Raw genomic sequence first — 21,121 nt, forward strand, 5'->3', positions numbered from 1 at the left:
GGTTTGTTGAAGTCACTCTCTATTACAACGGCATGATCGGGAAAATTACTAATGATATTCTGCATGTACCGTCTGAAGCGCTCTACAACTACAGATTCTGAAACAGGTAGTCTATAGAGGCGTCCGATCACCATTTTTGACCGTTCTTTGATACTCAACTTCACCCAGATTAATTCACATTCGGAATCCGTGACAACCTCACTAGATCTTGTCGAATTTTTTACTGCAATAAACACGCCGCCACCATTGGCGACTAACCTATCCTTACGATAAACGTTCCAGCCTGACCTTAGGATTTCGTTGTCATTGCCGTCTGGTTTCTACCAGCTTTCTGTTCGCAATTTGTACATTATAACCTTCAGTAAGTGACACTAATTCTGGTACCTTTCCTTGGATGCTCCTGCAGTTTACTAAAACCATATTAATCTTTTCTGTCTCTGATCTACGAAGACCAAGATTCTCTGAGGTCACTGTGGCTGATTTAACAGACAAATCGTCTTTGATCCCAAGGGAGGGCTCCTCTAACCCAAAAAAGCCTCATGTGCAGGCCACACGTACTCCGCTGCCCTTGTAGCCGCTTCCTGCGTATAGTGCACGTCTGACCGCGTGGGAACCCTACAATTCTTCACCAGATAGCGGACGGGGGTCGAGAAATTCGCATCCGATACTGTCGCAGAGTAGTATGAGCCTCTGGTTTAGATCTTCCACTCTACTCCAAACCAGAGGACCGCGATCAACCCTGGTTACGATGGTACAAACAGGCAGCTTACTCTGCACCTCACGTGGGTTACTAGTTGCCTTCACCAAATCAACCAGCCGCCGAAAGGAGCCGAGGATGGCCTCAGAACCCAAGCGGCAGGCGTCACTGGTTCCGACATGTGCCACTACATGCAACCGGTTGCATCCAGTGCGCTCGATAGCCGCCGGCAGGGCCTCCTCCACATCAAGGTTGAGACCTTTCGGCAAACATATCGAATGCACACTGGAATTTTCTCCCGCCTCCTCTCTGAGGAGCTCCATCAGCCACCTAACATTGAAGCTCCCAATGACAAACATACCCACCCCTTGTACTTGTCCGGACTGGGCAGGAAAATCGACCACTGGCCCAACGGGAGAGGTGTCCCGTGCTGGCTCAATCATCAACACTTTGTACCACCTCGTACCTGTTGCTAACACGTAGGGAGCCAGCCGTTCGGCGTGTTCCCTGTTTCGCCTTCCGCCCAGTGACACTCAAACCCACCACTGTCTGCCACCCACTTCGTGTGATGACGAACCGGTTAGATGTTGTGTATCAGAAGCCGCAGCGACGTCCGGGTCACCAGGGGAATCCAGTTGCACTAAGGGTTTCGCAGGTCTCGTCACTGGCGCCCTAACGTCACCTCAGCTTTGAGCATTAGCTAGAAGCTTGTCGACGGTAGCCAACGCAGCTTCCAGCTGTTTTCGGACAGCAACCAACTCTCCTTGTGTCCGCTCACAAGCTCAGTCCCTAGCCATATCCTACTGTGAATAAAATAGATATAAGATCTCAAATGGCGCTACTGAGTTTGAAATGTATAAAAAATATACCAAAGGAGATTTCTCACTGTACTCTGAGACCGCAAGTTAAAAAAAAATGGTTCAAATGGCTCTGAGCACTATGGGACTCAACTGCTGAGGTCATCAGTCCCCTAGAACTTAGAACTAGTCAAACCTAACTAACCTAAGGACATCACAAACATCCATGCCCGAGGCAGGATTCGAACCTGCGACCGTAGCGGTCTTGCGGTTCCAGACTGCAGCGCCTTTAACCGCACGGCCACTTCGGCCGGCCCGCAAGTTTAAACGGAAATAAATTTCTCTACTGATGTTGATGTATTTACAGATACCTGTTGTTACAAATACTGTTTACCGAAGAGTTAGTGCACAAGATAAGTATTCAAACTAGAATGCATTGATCTAAGCTGTATGCTGTCTACTAGCACAAAATTAAAACTTTATGGCGTGATGAAGTTTCTGGCAACGGGAAAACTAACACGCAAATAGTTCACTTCTTTGCAGCTGCGCGAGAAAAAAAACAGACTAAATTAATTTACTGTTTATCAAACAAGTTCCGCCGCTGCTGCTGCTTCGCGTCCTCTCGGCTCGGCGGCTGCCGCTACACCTTCCCTACCGAATTAGCTAATGCACCTAGACCAGAGAGCGAACAACGTCATAGCGACTAGTGTACCCGTATTTGACTCGATTTTGGAATCAGTGAAGTACTGTCACGTACCCTCGCCACCCGTTGAGTTTCATTTAGTTTCCTTCTCCCGCAGAGTCGTGCCACTAGTAACGTCTTTTGTAACCTGTTGCATATTGCGTATTGAGCGGGGTGAAAATGTCTATATTTCTCTGTGACTGTTCTTCTCTCACTTTATTCTGATGGTCACTACGCAAGATAGACGAAGGATGTGGCGTAAAAGTCGTCTTCGAACAGTGGTTTTGTCAATTTACCAAACAGTGTTTCGCCAGAGTAATGGCATGTCTCAAAGATACACATTTAATTTCCGTAAGCATTTCTGTTGCAGTTTTATACGGTCTACACCATTCTGCTACAGTCCTCGCAGTGCGACTATGAAACTTCCTGGCAGATTAAAACTGTGAGCCGGACCGAGACTTGAACTTGGGACCTTTGCCTTTCGTTGGCGAGTGCTCTACCAACTGAGCTACCCTAGCATGGCTCACGCCCCGTCCTCACAGCTTTACTTCTGCCAGTACCTCATCTCCTACCTTCCAAACTTTACAGAAGGTTCGCAGGTGGCGGTGGCCGAGTGGTTCTAGGCGCTTCAGTCCGGAACCGCGCGAATGCTACGGTCGAAGGTTAGAATCCTGCCATGGCATGGTTGGGTTATATCCTTAGGTTATTCAGGTTTAAGTAGTTCAAAGTTGCCAAGGATTCAAAAATGGTTCAAATGGCTCTGAGCACTATGGAACTTAACATCTGAGGTCATCAGTCCCCTACACTTAGAACTACTTAAACCTAACTACCCCCCATCAACCATGGACCTTGCCGTTGGTGGGAAGGTTTGTGTGTCTCAGCGATATAGATAGCCGTACCGCAGGTGCAACCACAAAGGAGGGGTATCTGTTGAGAGGCCAGACAAACATGTGGTTCCTGAAGAGAGGCAGCAGCCTTTTCAGTAGTTGCAGGGGGCAGCAGTCTGGGTGACAGACTGATCTGGCCTTGTAACACTAACCGAAACGGCCTTGCTGTGCTGGTACTGCGAACGGCTGAAAGCAAGGGGGAAACTACAGCCGTAATTTTTCCCGAGGGCATGCAGCTTTACTGTATGGTTAAATGATGATGGCATCCTCTTGGGTAAAATACTCCGGAGGTAAAATAGTCCCCCATTCGGATCTCCGGGCGGGGACTACTCACGAGGATGTCATTATCAGGAGAAATAAAACTGGCGTTCTACGGATCGGAGCGTGGAATGTCAGAGCCCTTAATCGGGCAGGTAGGTTAGAAAATTTAAAAAGGGAAATGGATAGGTTAAAGTTAGATATAGAGGGAATTAGTGAAGTTCGGTGGCAGGAGGAACAAGACATCTGGTCAGGTGACTACAGGGTTATAAACACAAAATCAAATAGGGGTAATGCAGGAGTAGGTTTAATAATGAATAGGAAAATAGGAATGCAGGTAAGCTACTACAAACAGCATGATGATCGCATTATTGTGGCCAAGATAGATACGAAGCCCACTCCTACCACAGTAGTAGAAGTTTATATGCCGACGAGCTTTGCAGATGACGAAGAAATTGAAGATATGTATGATGAAATAAAAGAAATTATTCAGGTAGTGAAGGGAGACGAAAATTTAATAGTCATGTGTGACTGGAATTCGTCAGTAGGAACAGGGAGAGAAGGAAACGTAGTAGGTGAATACGGATTGGGGTTAAGGAATGAAAGAGGAAGCCGCCTAGTAGAATTATTCACAGAGCATAACTTAATAATAGCTAACACTAGGTTCAAGAATCATGAAAGAAGGTTGAATACATGGAAGAAGCCTGGAGATATTGGAAGGTTTCAGATATATTGTATAATGGTAAGTCAGAGATTTAGGAACCAGGTTTTAAACTGTAAGACATTTCTAGTGGCAGATGTGGACTCTGACCACAATCTATTGGTTCTGAACTGTAGATTAAAACTGAAGAAACTGCAAAAACGTGGGAATTTAAGGAGATGGGACCTGGATAAACTGAAAGAACCAGAGTTTGTAGAGTTTTAGGGAGAGCATTAGGGAACGATTGACAAGAATGGGGGAAGGAAATACAGTAGAAGAAGAATGGGTAGCTTTGAGGGATGAAGTAGTGAAGGCAGCAGAGGATCAAGTAGGTAAAAAGACGAGGGCTAGTACAAATCCTTGGGTAACAAAAGAAATATTGAATTTAGTTGATGAAAGGAGAAAATATAAAAATGCAGTAAATGAAGCAGGCAAAAACGCATACAAACGTCTCAAAAATGAGATCAACAGGAAGTGCAAAATGGCTGAGCAGGGATGGCTAGAGGACAAATGTAAGGATGTAGGGGCTATCTCACTAGGGGTGAGATAGATACTGCCTACAGGAAAATTAAAGAGACCTTTGGAGAAAAGAGAACCACTTGTATGAATATCAAGAGCTCAGATGGAAACCCAGTTCTAAGCAAAGAAGGGAAAGCAGAAAGGTGGAAGGAGTATATAGAGGGTCTATACAAGGGCGATGTACTTGAGGATAATATTATGGAAGTGGAAGACGATGTAGATGAAGATGAATTGGGAGATACGATACTGCGTGAAGCGTTTGACAGAGCACTGAAAGACCTGAGTCGAAGGAAGGCCCCAGGAGTAGACAACATTCCATTGGAACTACTGACGGCCTTGGGAGAGCCAGTCCTAACAAAACTCTACCATCTGGTGAGCAAGATGTATGAGACAGGTGAAATACCCTCAGACTTAAAGAAGAATATAATAATTCCAATCCCAAAGAAAGCAGGTGTTGACAGATGTGAAAATTACCGAACTATCAATTTAATTAGTCACGGCTGCAAAATACTAACACGAATTCTTTACAGACGAATGGAAAAACTGGTAGAAGCCGACCTCGGGGAAGATCAGTTTGGATTCCGTAGAAATATTGGAACACGTGAGGCAATACTGACCCCACGACTTATCTTAGAAGCTAGATTAAGGAAAGACAAACCTACGTTTCTAGCATTTGTAGACTTAGAGAAAGCTTTTCACAACGTTGACTGGAATACTCTTTCAAATTCTGAAGGTGGCAGGGGTAAAATACTGGGAGCGAAAAGCTATTTACAATTTGTACAGAAACCAGATGGCAGTTATAAGAGTCGAGGGACATGAAAGGGAAGCAGTGGTTGGGAAGCGAGTGAGACAGGGTTGTAGCCTCTCCCCGATGTTATTCAATCTGTATATTGAGCAAGTAGTGAAGGAAACAAAAGAAAAATTTGGAGTAGGTATTAAAATCCATGGAGAAGAAATAAAAACATTAATGTTCGCCGATGACATTGTAATTCTGTCAGAGACAGCAAAGGACTTGGAAGAGCAGTTGAACGGAATGGACAGTGTCTTGAAAGGAGAGTATAGGATGAACATCAACAATAGCAAAACAATGATAATGGAATGTAGTCGAATTAAGTCGGGTGATGCTGGAGGAATTAGATTAGGAAATGAGACACTTCGAGTAGTAAAGGAGTTTTGCTATTTGGGGAGCAAAATAACTGATGATGGTCCAAGTACAGAGGATATAAAATGTAGACTGACACTGGCAAGGAAAGCATTTCTGAAGAAGAGAAATTTGTTAACATCGAGGAAATGTAGACTGGCACTGGCAAGGAAAGCATTTCTGAAGAAGTCGTTTCTGAAAGTATTTGTAGGGAGTGTAGCCATGTATGGAAGTGAAACATGGACGATAAATAGTTTGGACAAGAAGAGAATAGAAGCTTTCGAAATGTGGTGCTACAGAAGAATGCTTAAGATTAGATGGGTAGATCACATAATTAATGAGGAAGTACTGAACAGGATTGGGGAGAAGGGAAGTTTGTGGCACAACTTGGCTAGAAGAAGGGATCGGTTGGTAGGACATGTTCTGAGGCATCAAGGGATCACCAATTTAGTATTGGAGGGCAGCGTGGAGGGTAAAAATCGTAGAGGGAGACCAAGAGATGAATACACTAAGCAGATTCAGAAGGATGTAGGTTGCAGTAGGTACTGGGAGATGAAGAAGCTAGCACAGGATAGAGTAGCATGGAGGGCTGCATCAAACCAGTCTCACAACAAACCTAACTAACCTAAGGACATCACACACATCCATGCCCGAGGTATGATTCGAACCTGCTACCGTAGCACAACGCGATTCCGGACTGAAGCACGCTGAACCGCTCGGCCACAGCTGCCGGCTGCCAAGGATTATGTGACCACTTTGGTTGACAGGTCAGTCTCATGGTAGAGTGTTTGCCTCCAATGGGGATGCTGTGTTCCAGGAGGACAGGTCCCCTGTTTACACTGCTGTCATCTTCCAGTTTTGTTGTGTCATCATGTGGATGAACTGTCGCATCTATCCTGTCCACCCCAGTTACGAGATCACAACATTCTTGAGCCACTGTGGCCTACTTTGGAGAAAAGAGTGTGTGGTCTCTGCCCGCCTCCATCGTCTTTACATGCACTTGTCACTGTTTTGCAGGAAGAGTGGTGTAAGATTCCCTTGAAAACATACAGCACCGGTACTTACCCATTCCGCGGCGACTGTAAGCTAGTTTCAATGCCGACGGTTTTCCTACGTCCTATTTGGCATGGCACTCAGTTGTGTTTCAGGGGTTTCCGTAGTTTGGCCCGTCCCCTGTATCTAAGCTTCAGAGCACCTTGTCTTCAAAATAATGTTGTTGACGGTATTAGATAATTTGTAAGGAATGCTGAGGATGTCAACTATCATAACCTACTTCCATCTGAACAAGGAAATAATCAGTTAGGAGCAGAGGGCTGTATATCTGATTTTACCGAGGTCAATTTGACAGTTGTAATTTAGTAAAGATTCAGAAACCAAATCCGAAGCTCATCAACGGGGACTGGAGCGTGATGTCAACTTGTTGGTTAGTATGCGGAAGGACTCTTCACACAGCTGAATTCAAGGAGTCGGCACAACAGAAACTACAAGTTGCTGAGCCGGGAAGACTGGGACTGTCGTCCTGCATCGCTACACAGTCGGACTGTTCCGTATGTGGATGATGACCGATACGATATTTAAGCCCCTGCACTATTATCAGCCTATTTTGACCTCGCACCAACTTCCATTTGCAAAAAATCCGACATAGCTATATTAATATAAAAAGTAGTGGGCACCCGCTTTTAAACTAATAAGCACTAATTTAAGAACCGGTCCAAAATTTAGAAATGCAACAGGCCATCATAAAACAGCAGTTCTTTTAATGAAACCTAGTCGCTGACAACGGTGTCGCGGTAGGCAAACACACCAGTGAACGTTCGGAAACGACACCAGCACTCAACGACGAATTATACAGGCCTGTACCATCTCTGCGGTCGAACAACACATGTATTCCAAGTAGTGGCGACAAAATCACACTACACTCTAAATCTTTTTCAAAATCCGGGCCACCGAATTACGCCCATCTCCAACGGAATCACAGTACAGCGGCACACCAGTACTCGATATCGCCACTGCAGAGCTCCTAGACAACGCTGTTACTGCCCGAGTAGATGGTCGGACCCAGAGAAGTACCTGGGCAGTCCTCCTCGCCTCTTCACTTCCCCGGCCGTCGTCTGCGCCACCCGATCTCAGCGTGGAAAACACGGCCAACAAACGAATAGCGAATCAGGTAGACGAACTACACTCATGCTCATAAATTAAGGATAATGCTGAAAAATGGTGAAACAACGCTCTGGTGGGCGGTTTGTGGGTTTAAATCACCTCAGGGTATGACCGTGCAATGCATTTGACCTGCGGTCGTCGCACGGTGGCGCTGGCAGCAGTCCACATATGCAGAGGTGTGTTGGTGCATGTCACAGCCCGGTGCAGCGAATAAGTGTGCAGACGTTTGCAGACGTGCTAATGGTGACTGTGTGTTGAAAATGGCTCAAAGAACACATACTGATGACGTTATGAGGGGTAGAATACTAGGGCGACTGGAGACTGGTCAAACACAGCAGGTCGTAGGACGGGCCCTCCGTGTGCCACAAAGTGTGATCTCAAGATTATGGCAATGATTCCAGCAGACAGGAAACGTGTCCAGGCGCTACTGTACAGCGTACAACACCACAAGAAGACTGATATCTCACCAGCATTGCCCACAGACGGCCACGGAGTACTGCAGGTAGCCTTGCTCGCGACCTTACCGCAGCCACTGCAACAGTTGTCTCCAGACACACAGTCTACAGACGACTGAACAGACATTGTTTATTGGCCCAGAGGCGTGCAAGGTGCCTTCCGCTCACCTCTGGTCACAGGAGACCCCGTTAAGCCTGGTGTCAAGAACACAGTACATGGTCATTGGAACAGTGGTCCCAGGTTATGATCATGGAGGAGTCCAGTTACGGTCTATGTTCATGGAGGAGTCCAGTTATAGTCAGAACAGTGATTTTCGCTCTTAATGTCCTTGAAAGGGACCTGTATGGAGGTCGTGGTTTGATGGTGTGGGGTGGGATTATGGTTGGTGCACGTACGCCCCTGCATGTCTTTGACAGAGGAACTGTCATTTTGAACCAGTATGTCCACCTTTTCAGGGGTGCAGTGGGTCCCACCTTCCTCCTGATAGATGATAACGCACGGCCACACCGAGATATCAGGTGTGGAGTGGCCTGCCTGTTCTCCAGACCTAAGCCCCATCAAGCACGTCTGGGATGCTCTCGGTCGACGTATCGCTTCAGGAGCTCCGACAGGCACTGGTGCAAGAATGAGAGGCTACACCCCAGCAGCTGCTCGACCACCTGATCCCGAGTATGCCAACCCGTTGTGCGACCCGTGTACGTGTGCATGGTGATCATATCCCATATTAATGTCGGGGTACATGCGCAGGAAACAGTGGCGTTTTTTAGCACATGTGTTTCAGGACGGTTTTCTCAACGTACTACCAATACTGTGGACTTACAGATTTGTGTCATGTGTGTTCCCTATGTGCCCATGCTATTAGCGCCAGTTTTGTGTAGTGCCACGTTCTGTGGCACCACATTCTGCAGTCTGGAGCCCAGCGGCCGCTACGGTCGCAGGTTCGAATCCTGCCTCGGGCATGGATGTGTGTGATGTCCTTAGGTTAGTTAGGTTTAATTAGTTCTAAGTTCTAGGCGACTGATGACCTCAGAAGTTAAGTCGCATAGTGCTCAGAGCCATTTTTGAACCACATTCTGCAATTATCCTTAATTTATGAGCATGAGTGTATTTCAGTCGGTAGCTGCAGCTCCAATTCAAAACTCCCAGTGAGAAAACCAACCTGCAAACATGGACCATAGTGTTCATTACTTTTTTTCTAACATTAATTCTCAGCGTAAAAGAAATTAGTCTGACCAGTCGCTGGAAACACTCCGTATAATTGAATGTTGCTTATTTCTCGATAATGTGGTAGTTTGCGCCGTTGAAGTGGATGTGAGAGGAGTTAAGTGAGAGGCTGGGGTGGTTGCAGGTGCCGCTGGAGGAACTGCTGCGCGCGGACGTGTCGCCGCCGGCCTACCTGAGCGCCTTCGGGCCCAGCGTCGACGGCGTCGTCATTCGGTCCGACTTGCCCCGCGAGCTGCTGTCGCGGTTCGGGCCTGGAGACCCGATGGCCCCCGGCGGGCCGTATGCGGGTGGCGGACCCGCCTCGCAGCAGTCCGCCTTCGCGCCGGCGGCGGGTAACGGCGGCGCCAGCGGCGGAGGGAACGTCAAGCGCAGTGGAGACGCCACGCTGGCCGCGATGGGCAGCAGTTGGAGCGGAGCCACGAGGTACGTCTAGAATCTTAAGGAAATTATTTGTTATTTATTTTATATTTATATTTCACTAAATCTCTCAGCAAATCACTTCATTGATTACACAGTTTCGTTACCGAAGGAGTAAGCAGAAATAAGTGCTAACCTTCAGTATAGTACATCAGTAGTATCAAATTATCTGTAGTTCGAATGCACCGCACGATGGTAACAAGTAGAGCCATATATATGGCTAGAAAATACCATCTGCTACGTAAACTTCTCGATTTAACTGTATGTATGTATGATCTTATCTTCGAATTTATTTTTATTATTTATTTAACCTGATCTGATTGGGCCCATCAGTCCCTCCCTTATAACGGACCGCGGTTTCACACCTACAGTACCTTCTTTACATATTAGTTATCTAAAAAAAGCAAATTTTAATATGACAACTAGTACGAGGTGCATTCAAGTTCTAAGGCCTCCGATTTTTTTTCTCCGGACTGGGAAGAGATAGAAACATGCGCATTGTTTTAAAATGAGGCCGCGTTCATTGTCAATACGTCCCAGAGATGGCAGCACCGTACGGAAGAAGGAATTTTACCGCCAGCGGCGAGAATGAGAACTGTTTTAAATACTTAAAATGGCGACGTTTTCCTTACTTCAACAGCGTGCAATCATTCGTTTTCTGAATTTGCGTGGTGTGAAACCAATTGAAATTCATCGACAGTTGAAGGAGACATGTGGTGATGGAGTTATAGATCTGTCGAAAGTGCGTTCATGGGTGTGACAGTTTAATGAAGGCAGAACATCGTGTAATAACAAACCGAAACAACCTCGGGCTCGCACAAGCCAGTCTGACGATATGATCGAAAAAGTGGAGACAATTGTTTTGGGGGATCGCCGAATGACTGTTGAACAGATCGCCTCCAGAGTTGGCATTTCTGTGGATTCTGTGCACACAATCCTGCATGACGACCTGAAAATGAGAGAAGTGTCATCCTGGTGGGTGCCATGAATGCTGACAGACTGCCCGTGTGGCATGTTGCCAAGCAATGTTGACATGCAACAACAGCATGAATGGGACTTTCTTTTCGTCGGTTGTGACAATGGATGAGACGTGGATGCCATTTTTCAACCCAGAAACAAAGCGCCAGTCAGCTCAATGGAAGCACACAGATTCACTGCCACCAAAAAAATTTCGGGTAACCGCCAGTGCTGAAAAAATGATGGTGTCCATGTTCTGGGACAGCGAGGGCGTAATCCTTACCCATTGCGTTCCAAAGGGCACTACGGTAACAGGTGCATCCTACGAAAATGTTTTGAAGAACAAATTCCTTCCTGCACTGCAACAAAAACGTCCGGGAAGGTCTGCGCGTGTGCTTTTTCACCAAGACAACGCACCCGCACATCGAGCTAACGTTACGCAACAGTTTCTTCGTGATAACAACTCTGAAGTGATTCCTCATGCTCCCTACTCACCTGACCTGGCTCCTAGTGACTTCTGGCTTTTTTCGTGGCCGCACATTCACCAGCCGTGCTGCTATTGCCTCAGCGATTTTCCAGTGGTCAAAACAGACTCCTAAAGAAGCCTTCGCCGCTGCCATGGAATCATGGCGTCAGCGTTGTGAAAAATGTGTACGTCTGCAGTTCGATTACGTCGAGAAGTAACGCCAGTTTCATCGATTTTGGCTGAGTAGTTAATTAGAAAAAAAATCGGAGGCCTTAGAACTTGAATGCACCTCGTATTAAGAAAATTGAGTGTCGGAAATGGCAGTTTGAGTGAATTCTACTAATGAAATAATAGAATTACTACTGGCAGTTGTTGTCCTACTGTAGCTGCTGCCACTGATAGTGATAATAATAATAATGATGATGATAATAATAATAAATTTACGTACAGTTAGAAGAGTATGGGACCTAATACCGACCCCTGGGAAACGCCTGATATACCTGCCCGCATTGTGACTTTCTGGTGCCGGACATACCGCATTGCTGGCGAGGCGTCAGGTATGAGTGACCTGGTGAGAAATTTACGGTGTTATTTTGGCAAGTAAAATGTCATAGTCGACAGAGTCAAAAACTTTGCTGAAGCCTAGAAGCACGTTATAGCAGCCTCTTGTGCATTTATGGGAAGCTTGAGGTCATCTATTACCTTTATTAAATTGAATGTTGTGTGCGATGGCTACAGGACTCAGAATAGTATTCGTCTGTTAAGCTGTTTGTAGTGAGATACCTTGTTCAAAAATATTCAGATGTGTGTGAAATCTTATGGGACTTAACTGCTAAGGTCAACAGTCCTTTAGCTTACACACTACTTAACCAAGATTATCCGAAGGACAAACACACAAACCCAGGCCCGAGAAAGGACTCGAACCTCCACCGGGACCAGCCGCACAGTCCATGACTGCAGCGCCTTAAACCGCTCGGTTAATCCCGCGCGGCGAGATACTTTGTTAGCTGGTCGTGTAAGTATATCTTCTAACGGCGTGCACAATGCAGGCGCCGCGCGGGATGAGCCGAGCGGTCTGGGGCGCTGCAGTCATGGACTGTGCGGCTGGTCCCGGCGGAGGTTCGAGTCCTCCCTCGGGCATGGGTGTGTGTGAGTTTGTCCTCAGGATAATTTAGGTTAAGTACTGTGTAAGCTTAGGGGCTGATGACCTTAGCAGTTAAGTCCCGTAAGATTTCACACAAACAGTGCAGGAGGAATGCAAATAGTAATGAAAGGGTACTGTGCCAACGTCCTTTTTAGGTAACAGCTTAATAAGTCCCTGTTTCCATATCACAGGGAAGATACTTCTGGTTAAGGAGTGGTTGAAAATATCTGTTACAGTGGGCAGTAGGGGGTCAGTAATAAGCTTCGTCATTTGGTCTGTGATACCACCGTGTCCAGTAGACGTTGATCTGATACGCATGATGGATTTTTTGTCGGTGTTGCACGTAACATGCTTCAGATGGAATATTTTCGTGGTTGCAATCGTTTACCCACGTGAAGTACCGTCCTGGGTCAGTCAACATTTAGCTAAACATATAAGATGCAGTAACACAAAATAAACTCTTGTGAGGTAGTACTTACTTCCGCCGAACCCCGTCAATTAGCTGCTGGTGCGCACTGCAGTGAGATGAGCACACATTGAACAAGTTCCTTTAGATAAGAATAAAAAGCGCCACTCTAAATTGTAATTTATTTTCTATTGAAGGTGACCGATTTCTGTTATAATAGCCATCATTAGCCCACAGCGGATTTACTCAAACCGCTGTGGCGCTCTGAACTGCTGTGTACTGCCATGAGGTATACATCAACGATGACGAATACGATATGGTAGTACACAGCCGCTTCTGGCACAGTCCAGCCAACATGACAGATCTTCCGTATAGTACCTGGTTAGTACTAGGCGAATTATTGGTATTTCCTTAACAAAAGAACGACAAGCTCTTTCCCATATCAAAAAGTAACAGGTTTTCCGTCTTTAGCTATCTCAGTGTCAATAACCAAACAAACTATATTATACCAATACTTAACATTAAATGAATTACCTGTGGTGCTAGGCAGTACATGATAATATTAAAAAGGAAAACACTTCCTAACGTTCTGCAATTGTTGACACCTGAAGATGACCTGAGAAGCCGAAGGCCGGTTCGTCACCATATAAACATAATTTTGTAGAACATCTGGAAGTGTTCTCCCTTTTAGTATTAACACCTCTAATCTATAATTTCGTACGATTTTGATGTCACTGGTCTCTTCAGTGACAAATGGTAAATATTAGTGTATGAATGGAGTTGCATTGTATGTCGTGTGAACTGAGAACACAATGAGGACGGCGAGGCAGATAACGGAATACCGCTCCTACAATTCGGTCTCTGTATCATGGCACTGTGGAACTTCACTTGATCACTTCAAACTATAGCTTATTTAATTTAGCGTTTGATGGCGGACAGATCGGACTGTCTCTCCCAGCAGTAGATTAATGGGTCGTCTCACACTTGGTTATGTCATCTGCTGCGGAAAATACACACATCAAAAAAAGTTTTGCATCACCTTAGTTCCGAGAGTTCCGGAACCTGCACAGAAAATTGGAATAGAGATCAACACAAACATCATTTCCACCCATTTTATTGCTCATGAAAACCACACACTGCATGTTGTACCACCATACAGGAGACCTTCTGAGGTGGTGGTCCAGATTGCTGTTTACACTGGTACCTCTAATACCCAATAGCACGTCCTCTTGCATTGATGCTTGCCTGCATTCGTCGTGGCATACTAGTCGCTGTTGGTCCAGATCGTATCACTCCTCAACTGCGATTCGGCGTACATCCCTCAGAGTGGTTGGTGGGTCCCATCGTCCATAAACAGCCCTTTCCGTCTATCCCAGGCATGTCCGATAGGATTCATTTCTGGAGAACGTCCTAGCCACTCTAGTCGAGCGTTGTCGTTATCCTTAAGGAAGTCATTCACAAGATGTGTACGATGGGGGCGCGATTTGGTCGTCCATGAAGACGAACGCCTCGCCCATATGCTGCCGATGTGGTTGCACTATCGATCGGAGGATAGCATTCATGTATCGTACAGCTGTTTCGGCGCCTTCCGTGACCACCATCGGTGTAGGTTGGCGCCACATAATGCAACCCCAAAACAGAAGGAATCCTCCACCTTCCTGCACTCGCTGGACAGTGTGTCTAAGGCGTTCAGCCTGACCGGGTTGCCTCCAAACACGTCGCCGACGAATGTCTGATTGAAGGCATATGAGACACACACCGGTGAAGGGAAAGTGATGCCAATCCTGAGCGGTCCATTCGGCATGTTGTTGGGCCCATTTGTACCGCGCTGCCTGGTGTCGTGGTTGCAAAGATGGACCTCGCCATGGACGTCTGGAGTGATGTTGCGCATCATGCAGACTATTGCGCACAATTTGGGTCGTAACACGACGTCCTGTGCCTACACGAAGAGCATTACTCTACATGGTGGCGTTGTTGTCAGGCTTTCTCTTAGCCATAAGCCGTAGGTAGCGATCATTCTCTGCAGTGGTACCCTTGGGCGGCATGAGCGAGGCGTGTCATCACAGTTCCGGTCTCTCTATACCTCCTCCATGTCCGAACAACATCGCTTTGGTTCACTCCGACACGCCTGGACACTTCCCTTGTTGAGAGACCTTCCTGGAAAGAAGTAACAATGCGGACGCGATCGAACCGCTGTATTGATCGTCTAGGCATGGTTGAACTACATACAACACGAGCCGTGTATCTCCTTCCTGGTCGAATGACTGGAACTGATCGGCTGTCGGAGCCCCTCCGTCTAATAGGCGCTGCTCATGCATAGTTGTTTACACCTTTGGGCGGGTTTAGTGACATCTCTGAACAGTCAAAGGGACTGTATCTGTGATACAATAACCAAAGTTAACGTCTGTCTTCAGGAGTTCTGGGATACGGGATGATGGAAAACTTTTTTTGATGTATGTATGATACCTGCCAGTTTGGAGTAGGAAAATTTTTCAGACGCGAAAATTTCGTATATTTCCAGGGGAAACGTATATTTGGCGTTCATGAAAGTAAAGATTATTGTTTTAAATTTCATAAGAGGCACTATAGATCTCTTAGACAGTACGTAACATTAAGGATTTTAACATGACTGATTTTACTTGTCATCACAACGTCGCAACTTCGGGCTTTAGATGTCAAGTGCCGGCAGAGTTAATTTCATATAAATTTATACACGTGTAAACGATTCACGACACTTTTTTGTTGAGAAAAAAAAATTGCAACCGAGACTGTTTTTAATCAATACTGTTAAGCACTGGTTTGCTGTATGCCACATATGGATATGGATTGGAAGAATTTCTACTTATATATTGTTTATGAGGCTCTTTGACGTTTGGTCAGACAACGTATGTCACAGCCGAATAGCGCTTTGCGAGGAAATTCATACCTAAAGTTGTATTTCTAAAGTTATATTCCTACATGAAGGCACTCTCAGCATTGAATGATGATTTAGTTGAGGTCTCTGATGACATCAAATATGATGCAGAGAATACATGATACTGACAATGCTGAGAGTACTTGCCTTCATCCATTCCCTCGATTCGTCTGGGGTCAGTCCAGATACACATCGTCGTAGGGGTGGTCAGGTGTATTCAGTGGTCGCACACTATAGTCAAGCCAGAGCACTAAAGGCCACCAAAAGGTGGCATGCGGACTACATGTATTATTGTTAAGGTATTATAGATATGGTACGGTCTGCAACGTTGTGTTGCAAATAGGAATGGAAGCAATAGAAAAATAGACAACCCGGGGCCTATCCAGAAATAACACAGAGCTCCCTTCTATTGATGCTCCGGAAGCTATGCAAATACATTGTTAATAATACGAACCAGCTACTGCCCGGTTTATCTCTACTACGGTACGGCCCGCATCTCGTGGTCGTGCGGTAGCGTTCTCGCTTCCCACGTCCGGGTTCCCGGGTTCGATTCCCGGCGGGGTCAGGGATTTTCTCTGCCTCGTGATGGCTGGCTGTTGTGTGCTGTCCTTAGGTTAGTTAGGTTTAAGTAGTTCTAAGTTCTGGGGGACTGATGACCATAGATGTTAAGTCCCATATTGCTCAGAGCCATTTGAAGCATACTACGGTACGCGCGTAAATGTACCAACAAATAAATAGGTATCTCATCATGATTTCGTATTGTACCTCGCCAGCGATGTCTACATTCAATGTTGTTATCGTTCATTCCCTTTCCATCCACCCCTCCCCCCTCCCAAAAAAAAGGTTCTTTCAAATGATACTATTGTTTCTTCGCAAATTAGGAAACGAAAAACGCTGTACGCCATGGAAGCCGGTTGCGCTAACGCCTTTCATCGTAACTTCTCTAGCTCGCACTGTTTACAATAGGCTCGCAACACTTCGAAACTCAACAACATACTAGAGCATCATTTACTACATTTGAGTATGTGATAAAAATCGGGCGAAAAACTATCCACATTGGTTAATCGTTGCTTCTACAAATAAAGTATGAAAACATTCCTATCATTGTCTGATTTAGTTGAGGTCTCTGATATGATACATAAAATGCATTGAGGTACAGAAAGTCACTGGACACCTCCTAATGTCGTGTCGGTCTTCCTATTGTCCGACGTCGTGCATCAGCTTGATGTGGCATAGACCCAACAAGTCGTTGGAAGTCACCTACAGAAATACTGAGCCTTGCTGCCTCTATAGCCTTCCAGAATTGCGAAAGTGTTGCCGTGCAGGATTTTGTAGACGAACTGACCTCTCTATTATGTACTACAAATATACGGTGGGATACATGTCGGGCGATCTGGGTAGCCAAATTATTCACTCAAATTTTCCAGAATGTTCTTGAAACCGCTTGCGAGCAACTGTGTCCGGTGTCATGGTGCAATGTCATCCATAAAAATTCCATCGTTGTTTGGGAACATAAAGTTAATGAACGGCTGCAAAGAATCTCCAAGTACCCGAACATAACTATTTCTAGTAAATGATCGGTTCAATTGAACCAGAGGACCCAGTACATTCCACGTAAACACAGTCTACATCGTTATGGAGCCACCACCAGCTTGGACAGTGCAGTGCCACGGGTTCACTGCTTCGTGGGTTCTGCGTCATGCTCGAACCTTACGATCAGCTTTTACCAAACGAAATAGGGACTCATCTGAGCAGGCCACTGTTCTCCGTTGTCTGCGTTCCAACTGATGTGGTCACGAGCCCAGGAGAGGCGCTGCAGGCGATACCCTGCTGCTGTAGCCCATTGACGTCAAGTTTCGCCTCACTTCCCCAACGGATAAGTTCGTTGTACGTCCCGCATTGATTTCTGCGCTTATTTCACGCAGTGTTGCTTGCCTGTTAGCAATGACAACTCTACACAAACACCACTGCTATCGGTCGTTGAATGAAGGCAGTTAGCCACTGCGTTGTCAGAGATAACGCCTGAAATGTGGTATTCTCGACACACTCTTGACACTGTGGATCTCTTAGAATATTGAATTCCCTAGCAATTTACGAAATGGAATGTTCCATGAGTCTGGCTCCAACTACCATTCCGAATTCAAAGTCTGTTAATTCCCGTCGTGCGTCTGTAATCACGTCGGAAACCTTATTCATGACTCAGCTGAGAACAAATGAGAGCTCCGCCGCTCTGTCCTTTTATACCATGTGGACACCATATTACCGCCATCTGTCCTTCTTCTTCTTCTTCTTCTTGCGTTACGGCCTCTGAAGGACCACGGGTAGCCCCTACGTGGACTGCATTTTCCTCTTCTTCTCCCAGAACCTCTTCATTCTTTCTCTTCTCCTCTCCCGCTCTTCTTCCGAGATCTTCCGTTTCCGTTTCTCCTGGCGGCTCCACTGGTGACATTCTAATCGTGTCCTGTATTCTCCTGTCATTGATCTCCGGCATATTTGTCGGTGTATATTTGTTCCTCCAATTTTTCTTTCCTTCGACCTTGATCCCCAATTCCAACCAGTCCTTCCGAAGTTCCACAATCCACTTGGTTCCTGTCTTTCCCCTTGTCCTCCCTGTTGTTTCCCACACTCTCTTCGTCATTCTGTCCATACTCATCCTAACTACCTGCCCAGCAAACCTTGCCGTTTTGAGTCTGATTTCCCCGGATATTGTTCTCATGTTCCGGTACAATTCTTCCCTAGGTCTTCGCATCCACCTCTCTCCACCTCTTTTGGGACCTAGTATTTTTCTCAGTGTTTTCCTCTCTTCTTTCTCTAGCTGCTCTGCCCCATTTCTTCCTAGTGTCATCGTCTCAGCAGCATATAATACTGCATTACTCACTGTTGCCTTGTAGCGACTTACTTTGCCTCTGTGGATATGTTCTTTTTATTGTGTACCTCTCTCCTCATGTAGAAGCTGACATCATCCTCTTTATTCTCTCTATTATTCCCTCCTTGCTCCTGTTCCTTCCTGTTATAAATTCTCCCAGGTATTTAAATTTGTCCGCCATTTGCACAGTGCCTTCCGGTGTTTCCCAGTTTGCAGTGGTGTTTAATGTCTTTGTCTTGTTATAGGAGATCCTCAGTCCCACCTTTCTGGCTACCTTACTTAAGTTGTCGAGTTGTGTCTTTGCGTCTTCTTCCGTCTCACTATTGCTATGTCATCTGCAAAGGCTACGCAGTCCACTTGAGCCCTGATGTCCTTTTTGTCCCCCACATGGGTCTTTGGTATTCCCGTTTCCTCGTTTATTGCTCTCCACTGCCTGATCACTTCGTCCAGTGCTATATTGAACAACAACGGTGACAATCCATCTCCCTGTTTAACACCAGTCTTGATCTCAAATTCTTCCAACAGTGCTCCTCTGAATCTCACCCTTGCTTTTGTGTCTGTCAGAATTTCTTTTATGAGTTGTTGTGTAGTTCCATCATGTCCTCTGTTCTTCAGGATCCTAACAAGAGTCTGTCTGTCGATGGAGTCACATGTCTTTGTGAAGTCCACGAAGGTTATTACTTCTTTTTGTTTTTTAAGGCCGTATGTTCTATCAGTTGCTTCAGGATAAATATCTGTTCTACACAACCTCTTCCCTTCCTGAATCCCGCTTGGCAGTCGCCAACTATACTTTCTACCCGTACGTCAACTCTCTTGAGCAATAGTTTTGACAGCACCTTGTATCCGAACTCTAGTAGTGATATTCCTCTGTAGTTGTTTGCATCTCTCTTGTCCCCCTTCTTGTGTATTGGTACTACAATTGCATTCTTCCATCCTTCTGGCAACTACTTTGTTCTCCAGATCTGGTGAATTATGTTGGTCATGTTGTCTATTGCTTTGTTGCCTCCCCACTCTATCATCTCGGCTGCTATACCATCTTCTCCAGTTGCCTTATTATTCTTCAGATCGCTTATGTCATCTGCGACTTCATCCCTGGTTGGAGGGCGTGGCTCTCTCTCTTCTGTGTCAGTCCCCGGTTCCAGCTCTTCTTCAGGTGGTTCACAGTTCAGCAGGTCGTGAAAGTGCTCTGCAAAAAACCGACAGTTCTCGTTGGCACTGACAGCCAGCTCCCTTTTCTTATCTCTTATAAACAGTTCTCTACCCTTGTATCCAATCAGACTCTTTTTGAATTTCCCGAAAAAGCGTCTGCTGTTGTTTTTCCTGAAGTTGGTCTCAATCTCGTCTAGTTCCTGCTTCATTTTCTGTCTTTTGGCCCATCTTATTGTTCGGGCTGCTTCCTTTCTTGCTCCTAAGAAAACTTCCCATTTTCCGGGTCCTTCTTGCTGCTCCAGTCTCTCCGGGCTTTCCTGCGAGTCTCTACCGCTTCCTCACATTCCTTGTTCCACCACCAGTGCTTCCGTTTACTTTCTTCCATTCCCCATAGTTCAGCCTGTTTCGCCATATTTCGCTTTACGTCGTCCCATTCATTGAATGATTCAATTCCTTCCTCCTATTTGGATCGATTGTGTCTTAATTTGTCTCTGTCTACCTTTACGTTTTCTGTTATTCTGTTCGTCTGTGGCAGTGAGTCCCTGTTTGGAATCCAAAGGCACTTAACTTCTGTAAGATAGTGATCCGATTCCATTCTTGTGTTCTTCCTGATCTTTGTGTTCATGATCTCTTTAGCATTTGTCCAGCTGATTGCTATGTGGTCTGTTTGGAATTCCCCAAGTTGGGTGCATGGGTTTGCCCATGTCTTTTTCTTACACGGTTTGGCCCTGAAGTGTGTTGTCATCAATCTCATTTTGTGTTCTCGACACAGTTCAATTAGCCTTTCTCCATTTTTGTTTATCCGCTGGTGTGCAGGGTACTCGCCCACTACTCCTTTATGTTGCTTCTCTCTTCCAATCTGTGCATTATAGTCTCCTGCTAGTATCTTCACATGTCTATATGGTATGTTTTTCAGTGTATCATCTAGCTCTTTCCAGAAACTTATCAGCAACTTTCTTGTTTTTCCTGTTCTTGTCATTTGTAGGTGCATGTCCATTTATTATTGTATACTTCTTGTTCCCAGCTTGAAAAGTCAGTGTTGATATCCTTTCTGACCTGCTCTTCATTTCAGTTATGCCATCCTCGTATCTCTTGTCTACTATGAACCCTGTACCAAAGCATCTAGGTGCATGTTTTTCCTTTCCCACTTTAATTCCTGGTTTCCCCTTCAGTATTATGAAGCCTTCTGACTCCACTGTGTCTTCGTCAGTGTATCTTGTTTCTTGCATCGCTAATATTACAATGCTTCTCTCTTTCATGTCATCTATTACCTGTTTAAGT

General features: G+C 45.7%; 1 protein-coding gene across 1 annotated transcript in view; it reads left to right on the forward strand.

The window, feature by feature from the left end:
• LOC126456582 (neuroligin-2-like) overlaps positions 1 to 21,121 on the forward strand; it is a 281,322-nt gene that overhangs the window by 89,290 nt on the left and 170,911 nt on the right. Inside the window, exons 4-5 of the mRNA XM_050092327.1 lie at positions 9,646 to 9,800; positions 9,870 to 9,944. Of these exons, the coding sequence (XP_049948284.1) occupies positions 9,646 to 9,800; positions 9,870 to 9,944 (230 nt within the window). The remainder of the gene's footprint in view (positions 1 to 9,645; positions 9,801 to 9,869; positions 9,945 to 21,121) is intronic.

Source organism: Schistocerca serialis, chromosome 2, assembly GCF_023864345.2.
Source record: "Schistocerca serialis cubense isolate TAMUIC-IGC-003099 chromosome 2, iqSchSeri2.2, whole genome shotgun sequence".
Lineage (NCBI taxonomy): Eukaryota > Metazoa > Arthropoda > Insecta > Orthoptera > Acrididae > Schistocerca > Schistocerca serialis.